At 36.4% G+C, this 25135-nt stretch overlaps 1 protein-coding gene across 31 annotated transcripts in view; it reads left to right on the top strand.

The window, feature by feature from the left end:
* CCSER2 (coiled-coil serine rich protein 2) overlaps nucleotides 1-25135 on the top strand; it is a 172576-nt gene that overhangs the window by 127436 nt on the left and 20005 nt on the right. For 23 of the 31 annotated variants that reach the window (XR_011496766.1, XR_011496762.1, XR_011496773.1 and 20 more), the window contains 3 exons: nucleotides 2995-3078; nucleotides 8051-8137; nucleotides 13246-13335. Coding sequence is in view for 23 of the 31 variants with exons in the window: in XM_014832894.3 (XP_014688380.1) it covers nucleotides 2995-3078; nucleotides 8051-8137; nucleotides 13246-13335 (261 nt within the window). In the remaining 8 variants the exon portion in view is untranslated. Of the gene's footprint in view, nucleotides 1-2994; nucleotides 3079-6407; nucleotides 6522-8050; nucleotides 8138-13245; nucleotides 13336-25135 lie in introns of those variants that run through there. The other 8 variants (XR_006520666.2, XR_011496764.1, XM_014832895.3 and 5 more) reach the window with 3 other exon arrangements.

Here is a 25135-nt window from a genome sequence, read left to right as displayed (position 1 = left end):
GCTGTTTACTTTCCAGGTGTGTGAAGATTATCTTTCTGTTATTGATTTCTAGTAAAATTCCCTCATGTTCAGAGAGCACATGTTGTCTATTTTCTGTTCTTTTAAATTGAACTTCCAAATATGCAGGTTCAGATCTTTCACCAAATTTGAGGTGTAATTATCCATTATTTCTTCAAATATTTTTTTCTGCCCCACACCCTTTCTTCTGCGACTTTGATGACGTGATGAATCTTAGGTCTTTTGTTACTGTTCCACAGCTGCCTCAGCAGACTCTCTTCTTTTTGCTTTTTTTTTGTGAATCTTTTTCTCTTCATTGTTCAGATTGAATGATTTCTACTGATCTGTCAAATTCACTCTATCATCTCAAATGCTGGTATTTAGTCCATCTAGTGCATTTTTAAATTTTGGTTATTGCATCTTTTCAGTTTTAAAATTTCCATTTGTTTTCTCTTTATGGATTCTGTTTCTTTGTTGACACTTTCTCAACATTCTCTTTAAGGGTTCACGCTTACTTTTGGAGAATTTTTATAATAGCTCTATTAAAATGTTTTCCAATTAATTCCAACTTCTGTATTATTTTGGCATTGATGTCTGTTGATTGTCTTTTCCTGTGTGAGTCTTTTTTGTTGTTTATATGTTGAGTAATTTTGGATTGTGTTTTGGATATTTGGATGTTGTGTTATGAGGCTCTTGATTTTGTTTAAATCCTATGGAGAATATTGATTTTTTTTTTTTTTTTTCCTGCAGGCAAACAGTCTGGTGGGGTTTATGCTACAAGTTCCAACTAGCCACCTTTGGATTGTAGTTGTAACGTCAGTTGTATTTTCAAAGAAAGACTTTGCCGTGCTTACCAGATCAGTTCTGAGTCTGCACCTTCCAGAGGCTAGTTTTGGACTGGGGCAGTGGTCTTAGCTTATTTCTCAAAGTCTTTAATATGCCATTTAGGATCAGATCCAGGTAAATGCTGCTCAGGGGGTGAACCTAGAAATTTACATGAAACTTTCTAGAGTCCTTTTCCTGAGCTCCTGGTACTTTGTGGTCTCTCTGATACTTTTTCTTTCCTTGGGCTCCCGTTTTTGTTCCTCTGTCCTAAAGGTTGATGTTTTATTTTTCTTGTTCTGCTGCATATTTCCCACAGTGACATCCATGTCCAAGGCAAAGCAGTGTGTGCTTGTGTTGTCTCCCATTCCTTGGGGTTCCTGCTTTGCAGTGGACAGGAAGATGTAGATGTTTGGCAGTAAGTCAAATTTTACAGTCCTGCTTTTCTCAAATACATACTTGTATGCCAGACTGGCCCTGTCTTTCTGTGTCAGGCATTTTAGCAGAGATGGTCCTTCCACTGAGATGTCTTGTAAAAGTTCTTTCTTTCTTTTTTAATGTTTTTTAATGTGGTGTTTCTTATGCATTAGGACATTTCTTATGCATTAGGACATTGCCTCCCTTCTCAGGTCAAGTTGTAATGTCCATATGTTATCACCGATAAAAATGTAATTTATCTGTGCTAGAAATTTGGCAAACACTTATTCTTTGCTGTCAATCAATATTACCAGCTGAGCTTTTCTAAATTCCTAGGCCCCATCCCTAGAGATTCTGATTCAGTAGTTATACAGTACAGTAAATAAAAAAGAAAATGACCTACATGCTTATGTTCAATTTTAGCACTCTTGTTTCAATGCAGGTCATTTGCGTGGTCTGGGGACTTTCCTTCTGGACAGGTATATCTGAGGAAGATTGCAGTGATGGTTCTCCTTGAAGGTCGTTGATTCAGTGGGTGTCCCAAGGCAGCTGGGTACCATCTGACCAAACACGGTGTCAAACCACAGTGGTACTGCCTTTGTCAGGAGCTCAGTCCCTTACTCTCATCCCAGGAATATTCTTCACTGCTTCACCCTTTTTGAGATTGTCCCTGAATCATCAAACAAACCATTTCTTAGCTGGTTATTCCTAAACCTGTTCAACAAGGGGTACGACTTAATACTACTCTCCTGTCGTTTTCTTTATTGCGTTTAAGGACAAAAAGTTTAACCTTTTTGTTGAGGTATAGCATACATTCAGTAAAGTTCTTGAGGTATACCAATCCTTGTGTGGGTAGCTTGAACTTTTCATGTGTGTACCCACATAACCACCATACAGTCAAGGCATAGAACATTTCCTGCACCCTAATAGGTTCCCGAATGTTCCTTCCTAGTCAGTAACCCCCTTTCCCTGAGTACTGTTCTTCTGATATCTAGCACAGAAATTAGTTTTACCCATTCTCAGACTGCGTATAAATAGTCATGGAAAATGTGTACTCGTGTCTAGCATTTTTTTTTTTTTTTTTAAAAGATTTTATTTTTTCCTTTTTGTCCCCAAAGCCCCCCGGTACATAGTTGTGTATTCTTCGTTGTGGGTTCCTCTAGCTGTGGCATGTGGGACGCTGCCTCAGCGTGGTCTGACGAGCAGTGCCATGTCCGCGCCCAGGATTCGAACCGACGAAACACTGGGCCGCCTGCAGCAGAGCGCGCGAACTTAACCACTCGGCCACGGGGCCAGCCCCTCGTGTCTAGCATTTTTAATCAAATGATTTTTGTGGTCAAGCTTTGCTGAGTTATTTAATATTATTGTTTCTGATTCCTTTATACTTAAAATACCACATTTAAAGCAAAGCAGATTTAATTTGGCTTTTAGTTTACATTTTTCCTAGGTGAGGTAATTTTAAAATTCTTTAGGAAATTTCCCATATTCCTTTTCCCACTCTAAAACTTTCAGTGACTTTCTGCTTCGTCCCCTCATACAGTGTCTTGTATCCATTTCCACAGATTATTCTTGCCCTAACTCTCTTTTTTCCTCTTCCACATTTCCTTCTACCGATGTGTGGAGATGGGGAGGAGATTTCCAAAATCTTACTTCCTCTTTGTTCCTTGCTGTGCCGGCATTTGGTCTAGGGTGAATTCCAGTTGAACGGAATGTCTACGGTTACTCTGTTAACCTCGTGTTTCCTTTCTCTTCTAACAGCACGATGGAAGTGGTTCATTGCACGATGTTCAGCTGTCATTGCCGTCCAGTCCGGAACCGGAAGATGGTGATCAGATATATAAGGTATGACTAGGTAGTCATGCTGAAGTTTTCAGAATTCTTTCTTATTACTAAAATTATAAAGCAATAAAAGTTAAAACATTTAGTAGTAAATGTATTGAAACCTGCAGCTTTGCTGTCTTGGATTTTAATCAGGTTTGCTTTTAACTTTTGCTACTTTATTACGTTAAAATGATATCCCTGTGGTGCCTTAATTTGAATTTATTTTATCAGTTGGATAATCATTTATCTCTGTAGTACTAATAGTGGAGAATTCTTTATTATTTAAATCATTAAATTTTTAAATTCTTTTTTATAATTATGAATAACAGTTTTTAAAATATGACTATGAATAAAATTAAAAGGATTAATAGATACTTCTCATATATAATCACATTGAAGAAATATTCTGAAAATGAGATTAATTTATCTTTTTTCATGTTTAAAAATATAATTATAAAATGCAGGTGCATTAGAGTGTTTGGAAGTATGTTTTTTATAATTCTCATCTTCAGGTCTACTTTTCATTGAGAAAAGCTCTTTTCTTTTCCAACTGTTCTGAAGCACAAATTTATTTCTTAAGCACACATGAGTATTCTTGATTTTTTAAGATATTTCCAAGTAAAATTATTGGTTGCTTTTACTTTTTATTTTCAGGGTATGCTAGGCAGTGTTTGATAGTCATCTGCACTAACAAACAACCTTGCAATATTGGTGGCTCAATTGTTAGTTCTCAGTGTTCCACATCAGCTGGAGATGGGCTAGGACTCTGCTTCCTGTGTTGTCTTCATTCTGGGATCTAGGCTGAAGGATCAGCCCCTGTCCTGGGACGTGTTGTTTTTGTCCGTGAGGGAGAAGAGCATTTGCAGAGCCGCATGTACATTCTGCCTGGATGTAGCATAGGTTGCTTCCAAAACAAGTCAAGTGGCAAGCCTGATATTTGGAGTCGGAGGACACAATTTTCTCATAGGATGTGGAGTGACATTGGGAACAAGACTGTATAGAAAACAATCGAATCAAAAGAATGTGGGATAGTAGTCACAGCTAGTTCTCTAATCTTGGCTTTTCACTGTGTTCCCTGCCTGTCCTTGCACAGATTCCCCCCATCTCTGGCTCCTGTGCTGTCGTGCCTGTAACCGTGCTCTGATCAGCGGGTCTGCAGCCGCACGGCTCTTCTTTAAACTCTGCTGCCAGTTGAGAACCATTGACTTAAATGACTCTGATCATCTCTCAGCTTTCTTAAGTTTTCTGACTGACATTTTAAAAGTAAAATTGACTTTTTTCCTGAAACTTTTTTGTGAAAAATTATAAAGAAATTATATTTAAAGGAGAAAAATTTAATTCCAACTTTTTTACACAACTAGTGTCTTCGTTTTTTCCATGCTCCTTTCTAGTTTGTCTGCATGCTTAATATTACATGATAGAAATGTTGTTATGTAGTATTTATTTCTTGTCCCAGCTCCGTTTCCTTTCAGGCAGATCATTCCTAGTCTTCTTCCTTCTTTTTCAAGGCGAGATGTGATAGCTGATGCTGTCTCTCTCCAGTACACTGACTCTTGGACTTTTGTCAGCAAATCCCCAGCTGTGTCACCTTCTCATCCAAAATGGTTTAGCAGTTCAGTTTAAAATGATAGAAATAGGATGACTTGTGCCAGTTTAGGGTCTGAAGTCTCCGCTGGACCTGCTTGCCTCCTGTCCATCCTTTATCTCAGGACAGCTCTCCCATTCTGCTGATGAGCTACTCCAGACATTGACCCCTCTCCTCAAGCCCCATTCTCAGCCCCTCTTCTCAGCTTCTGCAGGGAGCCTTGTATTCGTCAAGCAAGATCTCCCGCCACCTGCCTTCTTGCCCTCTGACTTACCTGCATTTATCGTCATCCTCATTCACTTCATTCCAGTTACAGGGGAGAAGTGGCCGCGTGCTGTGGAAGGCCACCCTTTCTTCTTGTGTACCCGACTCTCTTTGCTGCTGCTGTTAAGGACCTGACTACATCCTCCTCTCTCATCTGTCTTCCGTGTGCTTTCTCTACCTCCTCTTCAGCCTGTTTCTAAATTCCCACATTTTACCTATCTTAAATTCAGTAAATCAGAACAGTCCCTTGACTGTCCTTAAACCCCTTTCTAATTTACACGGAAGCTTGGAAAAGTGAGAATAGATACTTTAATCTTGTAGACATTTGGCATGGCCTCTGTCTTAAAAGCTTTATACCTTGGTTTTTGTGTCACTTCTCTCTGAAATTCCTTGTACCCCTCAGCATTGCCCCCCCTTTCCTTTGTAGGTCCCTTTTCTTCTTTAGAATGTAGATTTATATCTTTAGTTCAGTCCTCTTTGAACTTTTTGCTTTCTTGATTTCATTTACGACATATATATTGATAACATGTAAAAATCTCTTTCATATTTAGTAATCCACTTGCCCACTGGACATTTCCACTGTATGTCCCACCTACAGGTACTTCTAACAATATATTTAAAACTTAGAAATAGACCTTTTTGGACATATTTGTCCTCCTTTTTTCTCCCTTTCTTTTCGTGGCCCAACCATTCACCGTATCACCCAGGCTAGAAATGCAGATGTCATTCTTGACTGCTCTTTTGTGCTCTGCTCTCCCATGCAGTCAATTGCCAAAATCTCCTAATTCTGATTCCTTCTCCTCCCTGTTATCACTCTCTTGGGTCAGGCTGCTACTCTCATCTGGAGTATTACAACATCTTGATAATGAGTTCCCTAGCGTGGTTTTGTCGTCGTCTAATTTGCCCTCCAGACAGCTGTCAAAGCCATCTCAAATGAAAATCCATCTGTCACTCCCCTGCTTGATCTTCCTGGCCCTCTGTGATCTGACCCCCTACCTAGTTTACTAACCACATTGCTCCGCACTGTTCATCACAGCCTTTGTGTGACAGCATCACTGCTTGTAGTTCTCCAAACATGCTGTGCTTGTCCTCATCTCTATATTGTCATACGATACTTAGAATCTCTTACCCTAAAATCCAAAGCCTGTCACACTTCCATGTCTTTGGAACTTTTTACTCATCCTTTAAGACTCCCTTGGAGTTACCCATTTCCTGATGTGTTCTCCTTTGCCTATCTTCATATGTAAAATCCTTAGAGCAGTGCCTGTCTTAAAGTCATATTGTCATGTCATGTTGGCTATTAATGTTATTACCACATTGTATTTTGATTTTATTTTTGTCTGTTTTCTCCAACAGCGGCAGAACCTAGCAGTGACTGAATGATGACTATGTAGTATTCCCTCAAGTTGCTACATTGTATTTCACTTGTCTCCGTATAGGACAATTGTACATTTGTAAACTTGTAGGTTTTCTCATACTTAAGATCATTTCTTTGTCATAGATTCTTAGGCGTGGGATAATGAATCAGAGTGCAGATGTTTTTATGACTCTCATATGTGCAGCCATATGTTTGTCCAGAAAGGTCAGTTGTGATGGTTGATAATGTATCATTTTTTTCTACAGTCTTGTTAATCACAGTGGGAATTTCTCCCCCAAATTTAATACCTATAAAACAATGCCTTTAATACTTTAATTAGTATTTCTTCAACAAGTTAATTAGAACATTTTGCCAATTATATGTATGTTTGTGAGAACTGGTTATTTGACTACAGGGCCTAGAAAATGCTCTTAAATATTTGAGCAGGCTCTTAATATACTTGAGATATAAATTGTTTGTCATGTTTGCATAGGTTTTCACCAGCTTTTAACTTTAATTTTAATTGTATAGATGCTTAAAAATTTTATATAGTCAAATATATTTATCCATTCTTAATAGCTTCCTTTGCTACATAGCTTAAAAATGTATCCATGATCTACAGTCATCTTTTTTTGTCTTGATTTATGATTTTTTTAAATTTCTAAACTCTTTTTAAATTCAACTGCAAATCATTTTTCATATGTAATAGTCTTTCCCAATTGCAGTATACATAACAGCATTTTGGAACATCTCTTCCATGTTCTTTGTGATGCTCATTTGCTATGTTAAGGCTTTTGTAAATGTCTATTTCTGATCCCTTATTAAAGAGACTGCAATATGTATTTTTTGTTCTAACATATCTGAAGGAAATGGCTTGCTTTGCTCAGTAACAACACATTATAATTATTTGCTTATATATTTTTCTTTCTGGAAAGATAGATCATCCACCTGTATGTTCTGACTTCTTGCTTGCACTACCGCCTCAGTATGTACTTCTGGACGATTGAATCATAGTAAACAAAATGGACTAACTAGAGGGTGATGGTACTTTACCCTGCACATATATAGGGCATATGAAATGTAACTGGATTCCTGCCTCACTTAACAATAGGTTTCCCTTTAATACTGTTAGGAGTTTCTTATAGACTAAGTTGACAGGGTATTTTCTCTTTGATTCAGGCCATTCTCTGCAGGAAAGTGGCTCATGGAAAAAAATCCCCCTTCTTACCCTTCAGTCACGTTTATCTTTCTGCTTATTTCTGAGCTGCCTTGAAATGACTCTGTGCCTATAATTACGCTGTTCCCTCTGCTGTTGTGCTCTTCCTTTTCTCTGACAGGCATCTCTTACACATCCTTTGAAATGTAGCCCGAGTTACTATTTTGTATGTAATTTATTTTGCTATATGGCCTGTGTTCCAGTTTGCTTATTTGTAAGATGGGGATAATAGTACCTGCCTCCCTCAGGGTTGTAGTCAGGATCAGATGCTTAGACACCTAAAAGTACTTTGTTCTTGGCACTAACTACTCAATGTGTGTTAGCTGTTGCTGCTGTTACTGGCCTTTGTTTACATGTCAGACTCCAGCAGACTGAGTTCTTAGAAGACCAAAGTGGGTTTTTTTGTCTGTTTGTTTTTCTATAGCTTAATAGCTGGCATATTTGAGAAGAATTTTTTCCCTTAAATGAAGAAACCATTCGTGACTCACTTTTCATCATTGATTTAAAGCTTCTTGTTAGGGTATTTTAAATACAGTTAAATACTTCATGCTAATTTTTTTAAATATTTCAGAATGAAGATTTATTAAATGAAATAAAACAACTTAAAGAGGAAATAAAGAAAAAAGATGAAAAAATTCAACTGTTAGAACATCAGCTTGTAAGTATTATAGTATAGTATGTAAAGTGGGGACTTTTCAAACTGACAGTATATATTTTTTATGAAACTTGGAATTGAAATTTGACTTTGTTTTTGGCTTTCAAAGTTGCACTATTCTATTATTTTTAGATTATATGCACTCTAAAAGTACTTTCAGGCTAAATATTAAGTATTCAAGGTGGAAAGAAAATCTTTGTCAGTCCATTTTCAGTGGCCTCTGTTTTGGGGATTTGAAATTCACCAGTTCAGGTACATTTATTGATGCAGGGTAAATGTCTTTCCTTCACGTATGCTTAAAGAAGTGAGTGCTATGCGTTGAGGACAGAGCATTTTCTCTCTGAGAGCAGAATGAAATTGAGGATTCAGGCTTAAGTATTTGCATGGCTGTCAGTAAAAAATTCTAAAGAAATATTTTTTCCCATGGATAATGTAGGGTGGTCCCTCAGAGCCGTGTTTGAACCTTTCTAGTTTTATAATTGTTACAATTTCATGTTAGTCCCGTACGAAAGCAGTCTTTGCAGTGCCTTGAATTTAGTTATAATTTAGTTTGAATGGCCCGGATAGCAAGAACATAATGGCATAAAAATCACAATAGGCCAAGGAAAATCTTTGTTGGAAGTCAAAAGCATGTTTTGGTATAGTAAAGCAATTCGGCAACATGAAGTATTAATCTCAATCAGAATATAAAGGATATAATATACGGAACTCGGAGCCACTGGGTTCAGTGCAGATTCAGCTCGTGAATAAATAGTAAGGACAGACATAGGATATTATGATTAAGGGTACAAAGAAAACTTAAGAATCTGAGAAAAGAATAACAATATTGCAAATTGAGGACCTATCAAATATAAAATTAAAAAAGAATATAGTAAGACTGATTTTTATTTTTTAAAGCTGAAGATAAGGATCCAGTCAACCCAGGCAGTTTTCAGGGAGAAGAAAAAAGACAGTGTTAGGAAATTAAGTAAGCTTCAAATTTTGCAAAAGTGTATTACAGAGCACAAGAAGTTGTTGTGTGTGGTACGCTTCAGAAAAAAGTTTATTACCCCCATATTTCATATCTAAACAAATTTTTATTTATATATGAAGGTAAATTCTCAGAGTTTTAATGTCTTGAAAAATGTGCCACCCAGTTATCTTTGTAAAATTGCTTAATAATGCACTCCACCTGAGAGAGAAGTTAAAAACTAGGAATAAGGAAATAATGATTAAAATGAATGAGTGGTGAAATGAAAACCCTTTAGAGAGAGTAGGTAGGATAAACTTCCCAACCACTAATGGGAGCAAACTTATTACACATTATTTTATCTTAATGTAATTATACATCATTTGAATCTTGGCAGTTTTTTTGAATTTATACATTTTTAATTTTTTGAAATTAAAAAAATTATTTTTAGTTTTTAAAATTTTAAATTGCTATTTTTGAAAATGTTTAGATTAAATAAAATAAATTTGAGGAAGAAGGTAAGGAATATGCTGAAGAAGACAGAAGTACTGAATTTTTTATCTTCTACAAATGAATATGTAAAATTATTTTTTTAATTATTTGAAAAATTATTTTTAAAACTATTTTTATATACTTAAATTATAAAATGTTTGTGAAATACTTTAGGATAACTGTTAGTAGGTTAGAATAATGTATCTTGCAAAAGATGAAAGTAAGGAAAAACCAAAGTAGAAAAATCCCAAGGATATCTGAAAATAGCAAAACTAAAGTGACAGAAATTAGACCAAATGTAATAAATATAATAGTAAAAGCAAATGATTTTATATTATGGAGAGAGTGTAATTGAGGATTTAAAGCAAAATCCATTAACTTTCTTTGTATAAAAGAAATCTAGATAAAGTAAAATGGCACAGTGATGCTGAATATAAAAGGTTGGGCAGGACAGGATAAAATTATTCTCATCAAAAAAACTGGGGTTGTGATATTAAAATTATAAAAATTTAAGACTGAAAGAATTATGAATAAGGTCACTTTATATTGATACATGATTAGTAAATAATGAAAGATGAGGCTTTTTATGTTGAGAAGTTTTAATAGTGTTCTTTTCACCTCAATATTCTTCTTTAAAAAATAAAAACAGTTCTCTTCATAGCTGAAATATCGTCATCTTCAATCAATTAATAATAGTTCCTAAATATCTTCTAATAGCCAGTCCATATTCAGATTTCTCCAGTTCCAAACGTATCCTTACGTTTGTACATTATGCCTGGTTATCCCCCTTGAGTCTCTCTTAATTTAGAACCATCCTTTTATGGTTGTCATCACTCGTTGAAGAGGCTGGGCCAGTTGTGATGAGCAGTATCTCACCTTGCGATTAATTTTTGGAAACGTTTTAGAAATATCTAACAGAACCCTAAAGAAAGAAAGAAAACAGAAAAATGGTGAAAGCGTTACTCTTTAGCAATATGTGCTTTGAAATCCTCTGTATTTGCTGTATTAAACCTAGTGATCGTATTTGGAAAATCCTATCACCTATCTTCCGTTTCATTATGAAACTCTAGAAAGTCACCTGTTCAAATCAGGGGAATTTAAAGATGTCAACCACTGAAAGTAGAGACAACAGCATTTTTTACATTATCAAAATCAAATTGCCTTTCTATTTGCAGTTTTTTTCTTTCCTGACATCCCTAAACTGCTTTTCTTAAAGTAGCAGAATGTCATCAGAAGAGCCATGACTAGGAATTAGAGGACTTTTCTTACCTTCAGTATTAATTAGCTGAATAACATTGGCAGTTTCCGTAACTCTCTAGTGCTTTCTTTATCAAATAAGTGAAGATTTTTCTATTTGATTTCAAAGTCCCGTTTCAGTTCTGGCTTTCTGTGCTTTTTATCTTTTTTCAAAAATATGCGCTCAACTCTAACCTACATTTGCATGCAAACTTGCAGACAAACAGTGTGTTGAATTCGTATTTTATGTGAAATGTGCAGATATAAAATCAGATTGCAGTGCTCCAGGAATTTAACTGAAGGGGCTAGGGGCTCGACTGTTCTGACCTTATTCCAACATGCAAGAATGCTGGTTTATTTTCACTTCCATACACTAGTTAAATAGTAGTTAATTTAGATACATTTGCTCATTGAATCCTTAGAATAATTTTATGAAATTACTAGTGTAGAATTTTCTTTATGGAGACATAGCATGTGTTATATTTGAAAAGCCATAACCAGCTTTGAAGCTGAGTTGACCTGGGTTTAAATCCTGGCTCTGAAACTTCATAGCCATGTTCTCTTAGGGAGGTTCCTTAATTTCTGTTAAGCCTCTTCTGTATGTGGGGATAATAAAAATAATACTGACCATACAGGGCTGTACTAGTTAAATGAACTACATATGTAAATACCTAATGATCTGCCTGGGCCATGGGTGGTTGATAAATAGCAACTCTTATTTAATGTCTTTCCCCAAATCACCAGCTAGTAAATCAGTGCATTATCTTATGATGTTTTAAGTTCCACGTAAAAGTCCCCAAGTAAAAGTGACTTAAAAATAAGGACATTTGTAAACTCAAATAACAAGAAAGTGTGTAGGTCTCATCCATTTCCATGACTGCTTAATTAGTTATTGGGGTAATGGTGAAGTTCTAGGTTGGCTTTTCTGTAATCCTCTTGGCTGTGCCTTCATGGTCACCAGATGTCTGCTATGGCTGTGTGTGTCACCTGTTCACACAGTAGCCCCAAAGGTGGGAAAAGAGCTTGTTTTCTCTAGCATGCCTATTTTTAAAATCAAGACCACTTTCTCAGAAATAACCCAGACTTTTCTCATGTTTTATGTGCTAATTTGAGTTCTTGGTCTCTTCCTAGGCATATAGGAATAGGATTAACCAGATTGGTTCAGACTAATCAAAATCTGTCTTTAAGTCAGAGAGATAGGATGTGCTTCCCTGAGTACGGGACCACACAGAAGGGGAGCATCTGAAAGAACCTGTCAGTAATAAAGGAGGCAGATGGCGAGGGGATGATTTACACAGACATTTTACGTCTATTAAGTGATGTGTTTGCATTAAGATCAATGTTTTATATTATCTGTTCTCTTCTTTACATATCTCTTATATATGTTAAAAGTTAGGTCCTATTATGTGAATTCCAAGAGACTCTAAGTTGACCTGCTTATATATTGAATTTTGCCTCAGTGACTACACCATTTCTGTAGTACAGAGATTTTTGGTTTTGATTAGATTTTATTTTGTATGTGAAAATAGAAATGATCTGATTACAATTAAGAAAATCTTGAATATTGGTAAATATTGTTAAAGTAGAAACATAATTTTAACTTAATGCAGTAATCAAGAATTTGTTATATAGGTTTTCCTACAAAGAAATGTGTTTACCTCCAGTGGAGTTGTTCAGCAAATAATACGGTTGTATTCCAACTTCACACTAAAGAGAAATTCTCATTATCATTCTTTTCATTCTTTTTTTAATTTGATATTTATTTGAGAGACCGAAGTTTATATAATAGGTACTTTGCTTTGTGTTGTATAAATGACTAAATGAGTATGCTTTGAGTGGAATTGTGTGTAGAGAATTCATTTGTGAACTCAGATGGTCAGATGGATCTTGTCAAATGGGCAGTGATCCTTCAAAATATTCCAGTCCAATAAAGTCAGCACATCATTAAAGGGACTTAAAAGCACTCTCCATGTGAGCACGCAGCCTTACGTGGATTGGTGATATTTGAGATCCTGTAGAGTCGCATCAAAAACGAATTTAAGAACTTGTGCTGCAGTGACCTTTGTACCATAATAGTTTAGGGAGATCCTTAAAATTTTATAGTTGGATTCTTTATATACTGTATATTGCCATATATATTCTACATATATATACTTGGTACTGTATATATTTATATATATAAAATTTTAGGTAGTGTGTTTCATAGGCAATATAAGAGATTGCCAAGGGTCATTTTGACTATTTAAAATGTTAGCCTTACTGGTGGTGCTAGAACCCAATCTCTGAATAAGATGGGAGACTGCTGAATAGACCTTGATGTTTGCCCTTTTCTGTTGTTTTTTTATTCCCCTAAGAGAGACCCTAATTGCTTTGTTTGCATGTGTATGTGTATATGTAGAAGTACACCAATGTAAAAATTTGTGGTTTTGTTCAGGCAACTCAGTGTCACTGCCACCAAAAATCTAAAGAGGAAAAATGCACATATGCCGATAAATATACCCAAACACCCTGGAGAAGAATTCCTGTAAGTAACATAGGCCCTTAACTTCTTCTCTTGTCATTTACCATTTTGTTGTTTTGTTCTGCTCTTTTTACTTGAATCTCTAATTAAATTTTGAATTTGTTGTGAGTAATTATTTTTAGGTAAGTTGATTTTTTTTTGTCTCTTAGGGGTTTATGTGCTTTCTAAAGCTTTTCTTTTGTGTCTTATATAAATGAATGTGCATTTAACAGCTTTTCCATTCTGCTCACTGTAGCCCATTTTATTTGAGTGTCCAGTCTCCTCTCGTTGCATGTATTTATGGGAGTAGTATTTCCCTGAAATAAATGGAAGTCCAAAATGCCGTCTTCCCTCTTGAGCAGCATACGACTCTTTGAAAACATATGATGTAGCGTATTCTCTTTTTTGTTGAACTATATTCTGTTTTCAAATATATTCTATTATTATAATTACTCAAATGTTGAGGTTGTTAGGAAGTATAAATGCATTAAGATATAGACAATAAAGTTTCGGTTTTAGGCATAGTTAGGGAACGGTTTCTTCTAAACAGTAGAAAGGACCGTGCATTCCGTGTGTCTTTGTTGTTTTTCAAAAGTGTTACATCTCAAAACATATTTAGCACTAAAATACACCGACCGTAATTTAATCTGAGTTCTTCTGAACTCAGTTTGGGATGTGCCTGAGCCACAGAATTGCCATATGGTCATCAGTCATCGTTATCCTATTGTATGGTGCCAAGTAATAGGTATTTCTTAAGAGAATGTCTAATAAGCCAGCCTTGACTCTTGTTTTACCTTATTTTAGCAGTGGAATCCTAGTAACACAAATGAACAGGGAACTATGACAATTAATGTAATCAAACAATCCAGTTTTTAAGACTTGGCTATAGGCTTTTAAAGTTTATAAAATGCTTATTTCTTTTCATTCTGTTTTTCATGTGCTCTGTGTAAGAAAAGTTTGGTGAACCTCTTCCATCTCAGTTATAAGGCTCGAAGTAGAGGAAGGGAATTAAGGAAGGACATACACAGACGAATAAGGAGTCCTCCGTTAGCAAGTGCTTATTAAAGGCACTGGTGTGTGATGTAGTTAAAGTGTAGTAAATCCTGTAAGGCTCAGGGGCTGGGGAAAGTCTGGTTGGAAGAGTCAAGGTGTTTGGTGACGAAGGTGAAGGCAGTGGTTGAGTCATAGAGAGCAACAGCTGCCAGCAGCCAGGGATGGTGTAGTATTTCTGTACTGTCAGAGGATACGCAGACTTCATCTGTTTGGCGACGTGCTTCCTGTTTCTCAATGGAGGTTTGGGCTTTCCAGGTTTCTCCGGTTTCCTCTCAGGGATGTTGGTGCTTTCCGACCGTCTTACTGGAAGTAGATGGGTGATTTCACTAAGTGTGAGAAGTTCCATTTGGCCATCCTCACAGGAGTCTTTATACCATCTCTGGCTCCCTCAACCGCACTGTTCTGGAAACTGGCTATTACTCAGCCTGCTCGACAAAAGTGTATGGTGCAAAACAGCCCCAAGACATTCCTATGTTCCTGAGTTACTTTTACTGTGATCTTGGGTGAAGTGAAGGTCGATTTTCCAGCCTCGCACTCCTGACAAACCCAGACTTCCGGCTGCCTTATCTGCTACTGTGGGAGTCACCTGGCTTAACACCCTTGCTTTCTAGATAACCTAACAAAAGCCGGGGAGGTTAAATGGTGTTTGAAGTTTCCATCAGTCATCAGTGGCTGAGATGGTACCTAACCTCAGACTCCTGCCTGGTGGTCCAAGGTTCCTCTGCCTACAGGCACACTGAGGAGCTTGAGGATCGAGAGACGTTTTACAGATTGAAATGGGGGAAATAGCCTTGAAAAAAGGAACAGGCCAAGTAAAGGCAAAGAGATGGGAAGATACAGTTGGGCAGTAATACGGATGTGATTTTGGCTGAAACATAGATGTGTGTTTAGGGAAGGAGTGGAAGTTAGTGTTGAAGCCTCGTTTGAAGGCAGAGTTCAAAATTTTATTCAGGAATTACTGTTAAAGTGGTTTTACGAAGTTGTATGTCTTTAGTTAGAGAAATAGTTACATATATTTCTTTACTTAGTTACATGCTTATTATTAAATATGAACATTAAATAGTGAGTTTATTCTCTGATTTTCATGTTCTTTGAACTTAGTGAGATTTACTTGAAATAAATTACTTTATTTTGGAAACTATTTACTACAACGAAGATTTTATTTTCTCTTTTAAACAGTTACGCTTGACTCTAAACATTCTTTTTTTAGCAGGAACCCAGCATATTTAAGTGAGATATTGAGGATGGGGATGGGGAGAGGCAGTGGGATTCTTCTCTGACAGCATCTAGTTTGTCAGGCAGTGATTTGGAAATCAAACCATGTTTTATATAAAAAAAAATTCCGGAGTTTAGTATAGGTAAAGTTTTTTGGTATGGCTAAGCCTTTGGGAAGATTGAAAGTTACAATCTGAGTCCTTGTTCTTCACCGTTCCTTGCAAGCATGTGGGAAATTTAAATACCCTTCTTGACACTCCCTCAGTTGAGGATTTTAGAATTTACCTCAGAGGTTTGTGAGGCATATCTGAGCATTTCCTCTCTACATCTCCTGGAATTGGAAGGCAGAGAAGGATGGTGGAGGAGAGAGAGGTACTGCCTCTAATATTTGTTGGCAGCCATTTAGAAGGTGGAAAGAAGTGTGAAAAAAAATAATAATATAGACATCTTAGGCAGAACCTGCCAGAGGAAGAGTGGTAGGCCCCCAACAGCAGCAGAGCAATGGAAATTTGATTATGTTGAGCCCAACATAAGTTTTCATAACTTTGCCCAAGAGAATTTTGTTATCACCTAGTGGCTGCGAATGAAGTTTTTAAGATGGAGAACCAACTGGAAATAAGAGGAGGAAGCAAGGCAGTAGAACAGGGGCAGGGAGCTAATGAGATATTCACTCACTCGTTCAGCAGGTGTTTGTGTGCCTGCTCTGTCCTAGGCTGGTCCTCATCTGAGAGTGTAGACGTGAAAAGATACAGTGCCAGCCCTCAGGCGCTTGCAGAACCTCTGGTGTGCCTCAGTGCTGCTAATCTCACTCTTGCCTGCGCGTGGGGAAGCTCAGACTAAGAAGTGACTTGTGGAGGTACTTAGGCAACTTGGATACATAGTCTGATGCAGGAAGGTTTTCTGTGCCGGGTTTTCTAACTTGGAGGTAACATCTCAGTTGCCTCCCTTTTGAGTGGTTGCAGGACGTAAGGAGAGTAGAAGGAATAGAGAGGAGAACAGGGTCATAGCTCTGGGAAGGGAGGAGAGGCTTGATTTCACTGAGAGATCATGGTAAAGACAACAGGTGCCCAGGTTTATGCCGTGTGGTAGAGATTTTAGCAGTCCATTGTGATGATCTATAGAACATACCTGTACTATTGAAAATTCCTGGGAGAAAAGTTATTTATGGTTAAAAAGGCGTAGTTTCAGGGTGAATATAAAAGAAAAATTTTCCACAACCAAGTTAGGTTCAGTCCAATGTTAGTATGAAGAAATCTATTGACATAGTAGATTGCGTAAGTGATTTTCTCAATAGAAAGAATGATAAAATTTAACACCTTTTAAAGAAAAGAAAAAAACAGAATGCTGAGGATACTTTAAGAATGACGTAGAGTCAAAAAAAAATGTATATCCTTAAGAGAGAAACACACTAAAATGGCTTTCTTCTTCCCTGTCCATTTTTGTTGACAGGTAACAATGTATTCATTCTATAGCAAGTGGAAAATAAAGAATCAAAACGATTTAAGAAAAATTTAAATTACTCAAATCATACTAACTACTGACAACCATTGTTAACATTTCATATATGGTCTTCCAGAATCTAATGTAATGTCTGTCATATCTATCTAGATGGAATTGTGTTGTACATGCTATATTCTAACCTGCTTATTAGGTGGTGGTGGTGGTGGTGGTGACTACTGATATTATTTCTATTTTCTTTGATTTTTTGCTAAACCAGAATTGAAGGAATGCATTACTTTTAATCAAAAATGAATTCCCATAGTGGCTAGTCCTTTGTAAGTTTCTTGAAATACATTACTGCATTTTTTTCTTAAAGATTTATACAGTTTATACTACCATGAGCTAAGCTGTGATCGGAAAATGGCTGGTGGCCATGATGTTAGGTCATGTGGTTCAAGTGTTTGATGTCATCAGGTTATAAGAGCCTATGATATTTACCTCTACAGAAGAGAAATACGTGCTGCCCTGACAGGACAGGTAACGTTTCGGCCAGGATGGCTCCCCTGCTGGGGGGTCACTCTCAACTATTTTGGTTCTGACCATTCCTCTTTGGGGGTATGTTCTTACTTTACAACTTCTGGCCTTCCTCTTTCTAGCCCAGTAACCATTTTATTAGGTTCTGTTTTGCGTATATTCAACCTCAGCTTTTATTTATTCATTACGTATTTTGATCCTTAGAATTATAGGAGTGTCTTTCTGCCTATAGTAACATCTGGCTTTCACGCTACAGGTACTTATCGTGTTTGGAGCTTTACTGATAAGGATCAAAACTATTTTGGGTTTAGTTTGGGTGTTATTTGTGAAATTGAACCATAGCAAGGGAACAGTAGTTAATCACCTGCTGGGTGCTCTTCATTTGGGCTGTGGCAAAGGTGTCTGCTGCTACAGGGAGCTGCCTAAGACGTGCTGTAGGAGTATTACATGACCCTTTTACGTATAGTTCCTGTTCAAGAACAGTGTTTCCAATGTGAAGCATGTCTTACCTTTTAGAATAAAGTATGTGAGGCTATCCTCTGCTTAGGAAAGGGATAACATAGGGGTGAACTGCCCAGAGCCCTGCCTTATAAAAAGCAGGCAGACACAGTAGGTCTGGGTTTCAAAATTGAGAAGGAGAGGCTGCTGTAGAGAACTTGCTGTGCTGTGCAGTGCCACAGTGTAGCCAGTAGCTACATGTGACTGAATACCTGAAAATGTGGCTACTGTGACTGCAGAAGAGGATTTTTAATTTTATTTAATTGTAGTTAATTTAAACGTAAAAAGCCTCATAGGACTAGTGGGTACTGTATGGGACAAAGCAGCTCTAGAGCTAATCAGGTCCACTTCGATGGGCATAGGAAAGCCACCTGGAGCAATAAGTAAAGGGGAAGTCAGTGACGGCAGTTTTTGGAAGAAATGAAGGAAAATAAAGAACATGGAGTTCAGATTTCGGTAGAGGAAAAAAGAGGGAAAAGAAAAGAAGTAAAAATGAGCTGTGGGAGAAGATGGTGCCTTCAGAGGAGAGTGGATAAGTCTGCTTCTGACCAGATATCATCATCTGAGGAATAGAATACCAGGCAAAATGGTGACACGGATAATGTGGGAAGAGTAACAACGTGAAAGGTAGTTAATCACTCACATAAATAGTTGAAGAGACTAGGAGCACTGCAGCTTGGTGGTGATTATGCGAGAAATCAAGGTTCATTTTGAACATATAAACTTAGAAAACTATTTTTAAAGATAGTGTGACATTACTGATCCATGTACAAGCATATTCATATAAATAGCATTATCTTGGACTGAATTATAAGATTTTTTAGTGTATTTCCAATATTGTTTTAAAAACATTTGACATCAGTATTTGAAGGGTTGAATAGTTATTTTGCACATTAAGTAAATTCTAAATTTTCCTGATAAATACTTTTTACAGAGCATTTGTTTGAACATCTTAAATTAACTTGAGAAGCCAAAATACCACAAAAGAAAACATTTCTAGACTCACACCATCAAATCTCTTATCTGTTCCCTTGAGTCTCAAAGAAAGGATTTCAAGATAGACCCAAAGGATGCACCTGGCCTGTCACATAGTGACCTGACATGGATTACTCTGAAAGTTGAGTGCAGGAATAAACCTTGTTATATCAGTATCAGTGAAAAGTGCCTACCAGTTAGAGCTCAGAATGTGCGCAATTTGATCTGAGACTAGTTTTCTCTCAAATTTAAGAACCAACTCTGTTATCTATAGCAGAGGGATGAGAAAAGATGATTTGACACGAACTTAAAAGTGCTCTTTTGGAATTAACTTCTGGTATTGAATCAAAGAGTAATCCATTTTATAGTGTATTTAATAGATATGCATATAATTTATATAAATTCAACGATCGGAATATGGTCAGCATTATCAGCAATCCTTTGTGCTCAGAATTAGGTTCTTATGCCTCAGATTTACTGGATTGTGCATATATTTCAAAATATCATAGTCACATATGTTCCTGTCATAGCTATTTATAAAATAGAAAAGAAAATCAGAAAACCTTATTATGGACATATCCCAAAAACCATATCAACTATTTATAATTCCCAAAGGAGAAGTCTACCTAGCTTCCGTCAGTCCTGACAATGTACTAGCACAGAACTCTGCTCCTTTTTTATGTTCTTGCCTGGGAGATAAGATGAAATGTTAAATGAAAGGAATGATATAACACAAAGATTTGTCTTTGGAGTACTTTCAACTAAGTTCTTTTCCTTTTAGACCGTATGCCTTCCTGATTTGAAAGTGGGCAGCATTATTGATTAATTTTTATGTGGGGTTAATGTCCTGATTTTAAATTTAGATGTGCCATTTTCTCCCAATTGGAGAGATTTTACATTACTATTCATATGTATTTCCAAAGGTAATTAAGGCATTTATTTTTTTGACAAGGTCCTTTATTTATTTATATTCACTATTACTTATATTTAAAATATGCCACCAGAGGTATTTTAAGTGAAATATACATAGACTTTGGTGTTTAAACAAGTAATATTGATGGTATGGTCATGCAATTATTTTTAAGTTGTTTAATGGTTAGTCAGTATTAGACATTGACTGTTGAATACGGCCTATATTTCAGTGAACTAAATGCTGACAGGAGCAATCCGAGTTGCCGACCTCACATTCTAGCACGTGTGTATTTAGAACAACACACCGTGAATTCTATTATGTGTATCTTTTACACTCATTTTTATAAACAATAATGCTGTAGTTTTCATGGATACATCTAACACCAGTAACTGAAATATAGAACTGTTTTTCAAAGCTAGGAACAAATTAAATATGGATATTATAGCAATTGAGTGATTTATCTGTTCATAAATTTAAGGGTATCTAAATTTGTGTCCTGCGGTACCAAATACCAGAACTATGAAAGGCATTTTTGAAACTTTGTTTAAAGTGTCCATTGAAGGAAGCAAAGTTTGTCTGCATTGCAGTTAGCAAATAAAGGATAATATCAAGGTTTTCCATGCCTGGGATCCATTGTATCTGTGTATGGTAGAGTTTAATTTCCTGACTTGTATGTTGAGGGCGAAGGCAGGACATAGAGAGTCTTACTCTTAGACTCTAACGTTAGGCAACAGTCGGTGAGACATGGATGGTCCTGTTAGCTTTCCAAGAAACTGCATGATAAACATGTTTTCCTTCTCTCCCCAAGAAAATATGACCCTACCAATATAATCAGTGCTTCAGATAATTTTCCTCTGTGTTCCTCTAATCTGCATTATGGTTTTATTCCTCTGGGTTTTTTTACTTTTTTATTTTAAATACTTATAGATTCATAGGAAATTGCAAAAATAGTACAGAAAGAGCCCTTGTATCTTTCACCCAATGTCTCACAAGAGTTACATTTTATATAACTAAAGCACAATATCAAAACCAGGAAATTGACATCAGTGTCTATGTAGTTCCGTGCCGTCTTAGCACTTGTGTAGATTTCTGCAACAGCTACCATATGTGCAATGCAGAATTATTGCACTATTACAAAGTTCTCCCTTTTGTGCTGCCTTTTAATAGTCCAACCACTCCCTGCTTCCCTTACCATTCCTAACCCCCAGCAACCACTAATCTGTTTTCCATATCTGTAATTTTGTCGTTTTAAGAATTTATATAAATGGTATTATATGGTGTGTGAACTTTTGGGATTGGCTTTTTTCACCCAGCATAACACTGTGGAGATCCATTCAAGTAGTTATGTCTGTTAGTAATTTGTTTCTTTGTATTGCTGAGTAGTATTCCATGATATGGATGTTCTACAGTTTGTTTAACCACTCCTCAATTGAGAGACATTTTGGTAGTTTTGAGGTTTTGACTATTACAAATAAAGTTGCTATGGATGTTTGTGTAGAGAATCTTGGGCAGATGTAAATTTTCATTTCTGTGGGTTAAATACCCAGTAATGTGATTTCTGGGTCATGTGGTTAACTGTATGTTTAGTTTTCAAAGAAACTGCCAAATGATCTGCCAGAGCAGCCGTGCTATTTTAGATTCTCATCAGCGCTGTCTGAGTGATCCAGTTTCTCTGCATCCTCTCCAGCATTCAGTGTTGTAATTATTTTTTTCTCTTAGCCATTCTGGTCAGAGTGATATCTCATTGTGGTTTTAGTTTGTATTTCCCTAACGGCTAGTGATGTTAACGTCTTTTTGTGTGCTTATTTGCCATCTTTGTTGAAATGTTTCTTCGTCTTTTTTCCCATATTCTAATTGGATTGTTTATTTTTCTACTGTTGAATTTTGAGAGTTCCTTATATATTCTTGATATGAGTCCTTTGTCAGGTATGTGGTTTGCAAGTATTTCCCCCCAGTAGCTTGTCTTTTCATCGTCTTCACAGAGTCACAGAGCAAACGATTTTAATTTTGATGAGGTCCAATTTATCTGTCTTTTTTACTTTTACAGATTATGCTTTTTGTGTTACGTCTAAACTCTTCACCAAGCCCAAGACACTGAAAATATTGTTTTCTTCTGAAATGTTTATAGTTTTACATTTTACATTTAAATCTATGATCCAATTTAAGTTGATTTTTCTGTCAGATATGAGGTTTAGCTCCATTTCCTATGAATATCCAGTTGCTTTGCACCATTTGTTTAAAAGACCATCCTTTCTCCATTGAGTTGTGTTTGCACTTTTGTCAAAAATTAGTTGACTGTACTTGTGTGGCTGTGCTTCTGGGTTCTCTGTTCCACTGATCTTTGTGTGTCCCTCTCCACCAATACCACACTGTCTTGATGGCTATAGCTATATAATGTCGTAAAATGAATAGAGTGATTCCTCCTAGTTTATTATTCTTTTTCAGAATTGTTTATATATTCTAGTTCTTTTACCTTTCTACATAATGTTAGGACGAGCTTGTCTATTAAAAAGAAAAATCTTGCCAGGACTTTGACAGGAAATGTCGTATACCTAAAGATCATTTTGGGGAAAATTAACATCTTTAGTATGTTGAGTCTTCTAATCTATGAATAAGGTCTCTCTCTCCACTAATTTGAATCTTTGATTTCTTTAATCAGTATTTTCTAGTTTTCAGAATACGAATTCTGCATATGCTTTCTTAGATTTATTATTTCATTTTTTTGAGTGTTTATAAATGGTATTGTATTTTAAATTTCAGTTTCCTTGTGTTTATTGCTGGTATTTAGAAATACAATTGATTTTGGTATATGGATCTTATATCCTGTTGAAGTTACTAAACTCACTTATTAGTTCTGGGAGGTTTTCTGTAAATTGAGATTTTCTATGTGGACCATCATGTCATCTGCAAATAGGAACAGTTGTCTTACTTTTTGATCTATATGTGTTTTATTTCCTTGTATTATGCAACTGGCGAGGACTTCCAATAGTATGTTGAATACAAATGGTGAGAGCAGGCATTCTTGCCGTGTTCCTGATCGAAAGGGGGAAGCGTTCAGGCTTTCACATTAGGTAAATGTTAGCTGTAGATATTCGAGAGATGGTTTTTACCATGTTGAAGAACTTCTCTATTTCCAGTTTGCTGAGGGTTTTTATCATGAATGTGTGTTGGGTTTTGTTAAATGCTTTTGTTATACTAATGTATATGAATGTGATTTTTGCCCGTTAGCCTATTGATTACATTGACTGATTTTTGAATAATGCATCAGTCTTGTTGACCTAAACCCCGCTTGGTCATGGTATTTAATTCTCTTAGATGTTTCTGAATTCTATTCAGTAGTATTTTGTTAAGGATTATTTACATCTGAATTCATGAAGGATAATGAGGGAAAATTTTTTTTGGACTATCTTTGTCTGGTTTTGTGTTAGGGTAATTCCAGCCTCATAAGTAAGTTGGAAAGTGTTCTTTCTTCTTCTACTTTCCAGAAGAGATTGTGTAGAATTAGTGTTAATTCTTCTTTAAACGTTTGGCTCAGTGAAACCATCTGGGCCTGGATATTTCTTTTTTGGGAGTTTTCAAATTGTTATAGACCTATTCAAGTGATCTCTTTCATCTCGGATAAGTTTTCGTAGTCTGTGGTTTTGAGGAATTAGTCTGTTTCTTCTCAGTTGTCAAATTTATGACTGTACTATGGTTCATAGTATTCCTTCACTGTCTTTTTAATGGCAGAAAGATCTGTATTGATAGCACATTTGTTCCTGATTTTGGTAGTTAGTGTCTTCTCTATGTTTTTCTTCATCAGTCTTAGTGGTTTGTCAATTTTATTGACCTTTTCAAGAATAAACTTTTGCTTTCCTTGATTACTTCTATTTTTCTGTGTTCAATTTCAGTAGTTTTACTCTTCATTGTATTCTTTTTTTCTGCTTACTTTTGGTTTATTTTTGTCTTTTTTTCCAAGTTTCTTAAGGTGGAAAATTAGTTAAATGGTTTGAGATTTTTTTCTCTTTTCTGTCACTGCTTTAGCTGTGCCCCACAACTTTTGATATTATGTATTGTATTTTGTATTGAGTGTGTTTTTTTAAATTTCCCTTTAGATGACTTCTTTTTTTTGAGGAAGATTAGCCCTGAGCTAACTACTGCCAATCCTCCTCTTTTTGCTGAGGAAGAGTGGCCCTGAGCTAACATCCATGCCCATCTTCCTCTACTTTATATGTGGGATGCCTACCACAGCATGGTATGCCAAGTGGTGCTATGTCTGCACCCGGGATCTGAACCGGTGAACCCTGGGCCGCTGAAGTGGAACGTGCACACCTAACCACTGTGCCACCGGGCCGGCCCCTAGGCTTCTTCTTTGACCCAGGAATTAATGTTTAGTATCCAAGTGTTTGGAAATTTTTTTATCATCTTTCTGTTACTGATTTCTCATTTGATTCCATTTTAATCAGAGACATTCTGTATAATTTCAGTTCTTTTAAGTTTGTTGTGGTTTGTTGTATGGCCTAGACTGTGGTCTGTTTTATTAAATGTTCTGTGGTCTCTTGAAAAGAATATGTATTTTGCTGCTATTGGATGGAATATTCTATAAATGTTGATTAGATCCTGATTGTTGATGGTGTCTTTGAGTTCTTTTATATCATTATTGATTTTATTGTCTAGTGGTTTTATCAGTTGTTGAGAGAGGCATGTTGGACCCTCCACCTGTAATTGTGAACTTGGTTGTTCTTTCAGTTCTGTCAGTTTTTGCTTCATATATTATACAGTTTTGTAGTTTGGTGCATAAACGTTTAGGATCACTATGTTTTCTTGGTAGATGGACCCTTTTTATCCTTTTATAAGGTCCCACTCTGTACCTGGTAACTTACTCTGAATCCTCCTTTATTTGGTGTTAATATAGCCACTCTTGCTTTCTTGTGATTTTTTTGCATGGGGTATCTTTTCCCTGTTTTCTTTACATACTCTTTGTGTGGCAGTGTGTGGTTGCTGAAGGTATTACGTTACATATACATAACTTTCTGTAGTCTACCAAGTATAGAAGCCTTACTGCCCTTTAAGTCCCTCCTCTCCCCCGTTTATAGTGTAAGTGTCTTTAATATTACATCCTTTAAGAACCACATAAGATAATATTGGAGCCAGGTGAGGGGGGAGGCCGAGGTTTCCCAGTTGTTCTTTTCTGATGGGAATGGGGACTAGGGCCCC

The sequence above is a fragment of the Equus asinus genome, chromosome 2 (genome assembly GCF_041296235.1).
Source record: "Equus asinus isolate D_3611 breed Donkey chromosome 2, EquAss-T2T_v2, whole genome shotgun sequence".
Taxonomy (NCBI): Eukaryota; Metazoa; Chordata; class Mammalia; order Perissodactyla; family Equidae; genus Equus; species Equus asinus.
The sequence above is the reverse complement of the archived record's forward strand: the minus strand, read 5'-3'. Positions and strand labels throughout refer to the sequence as shown.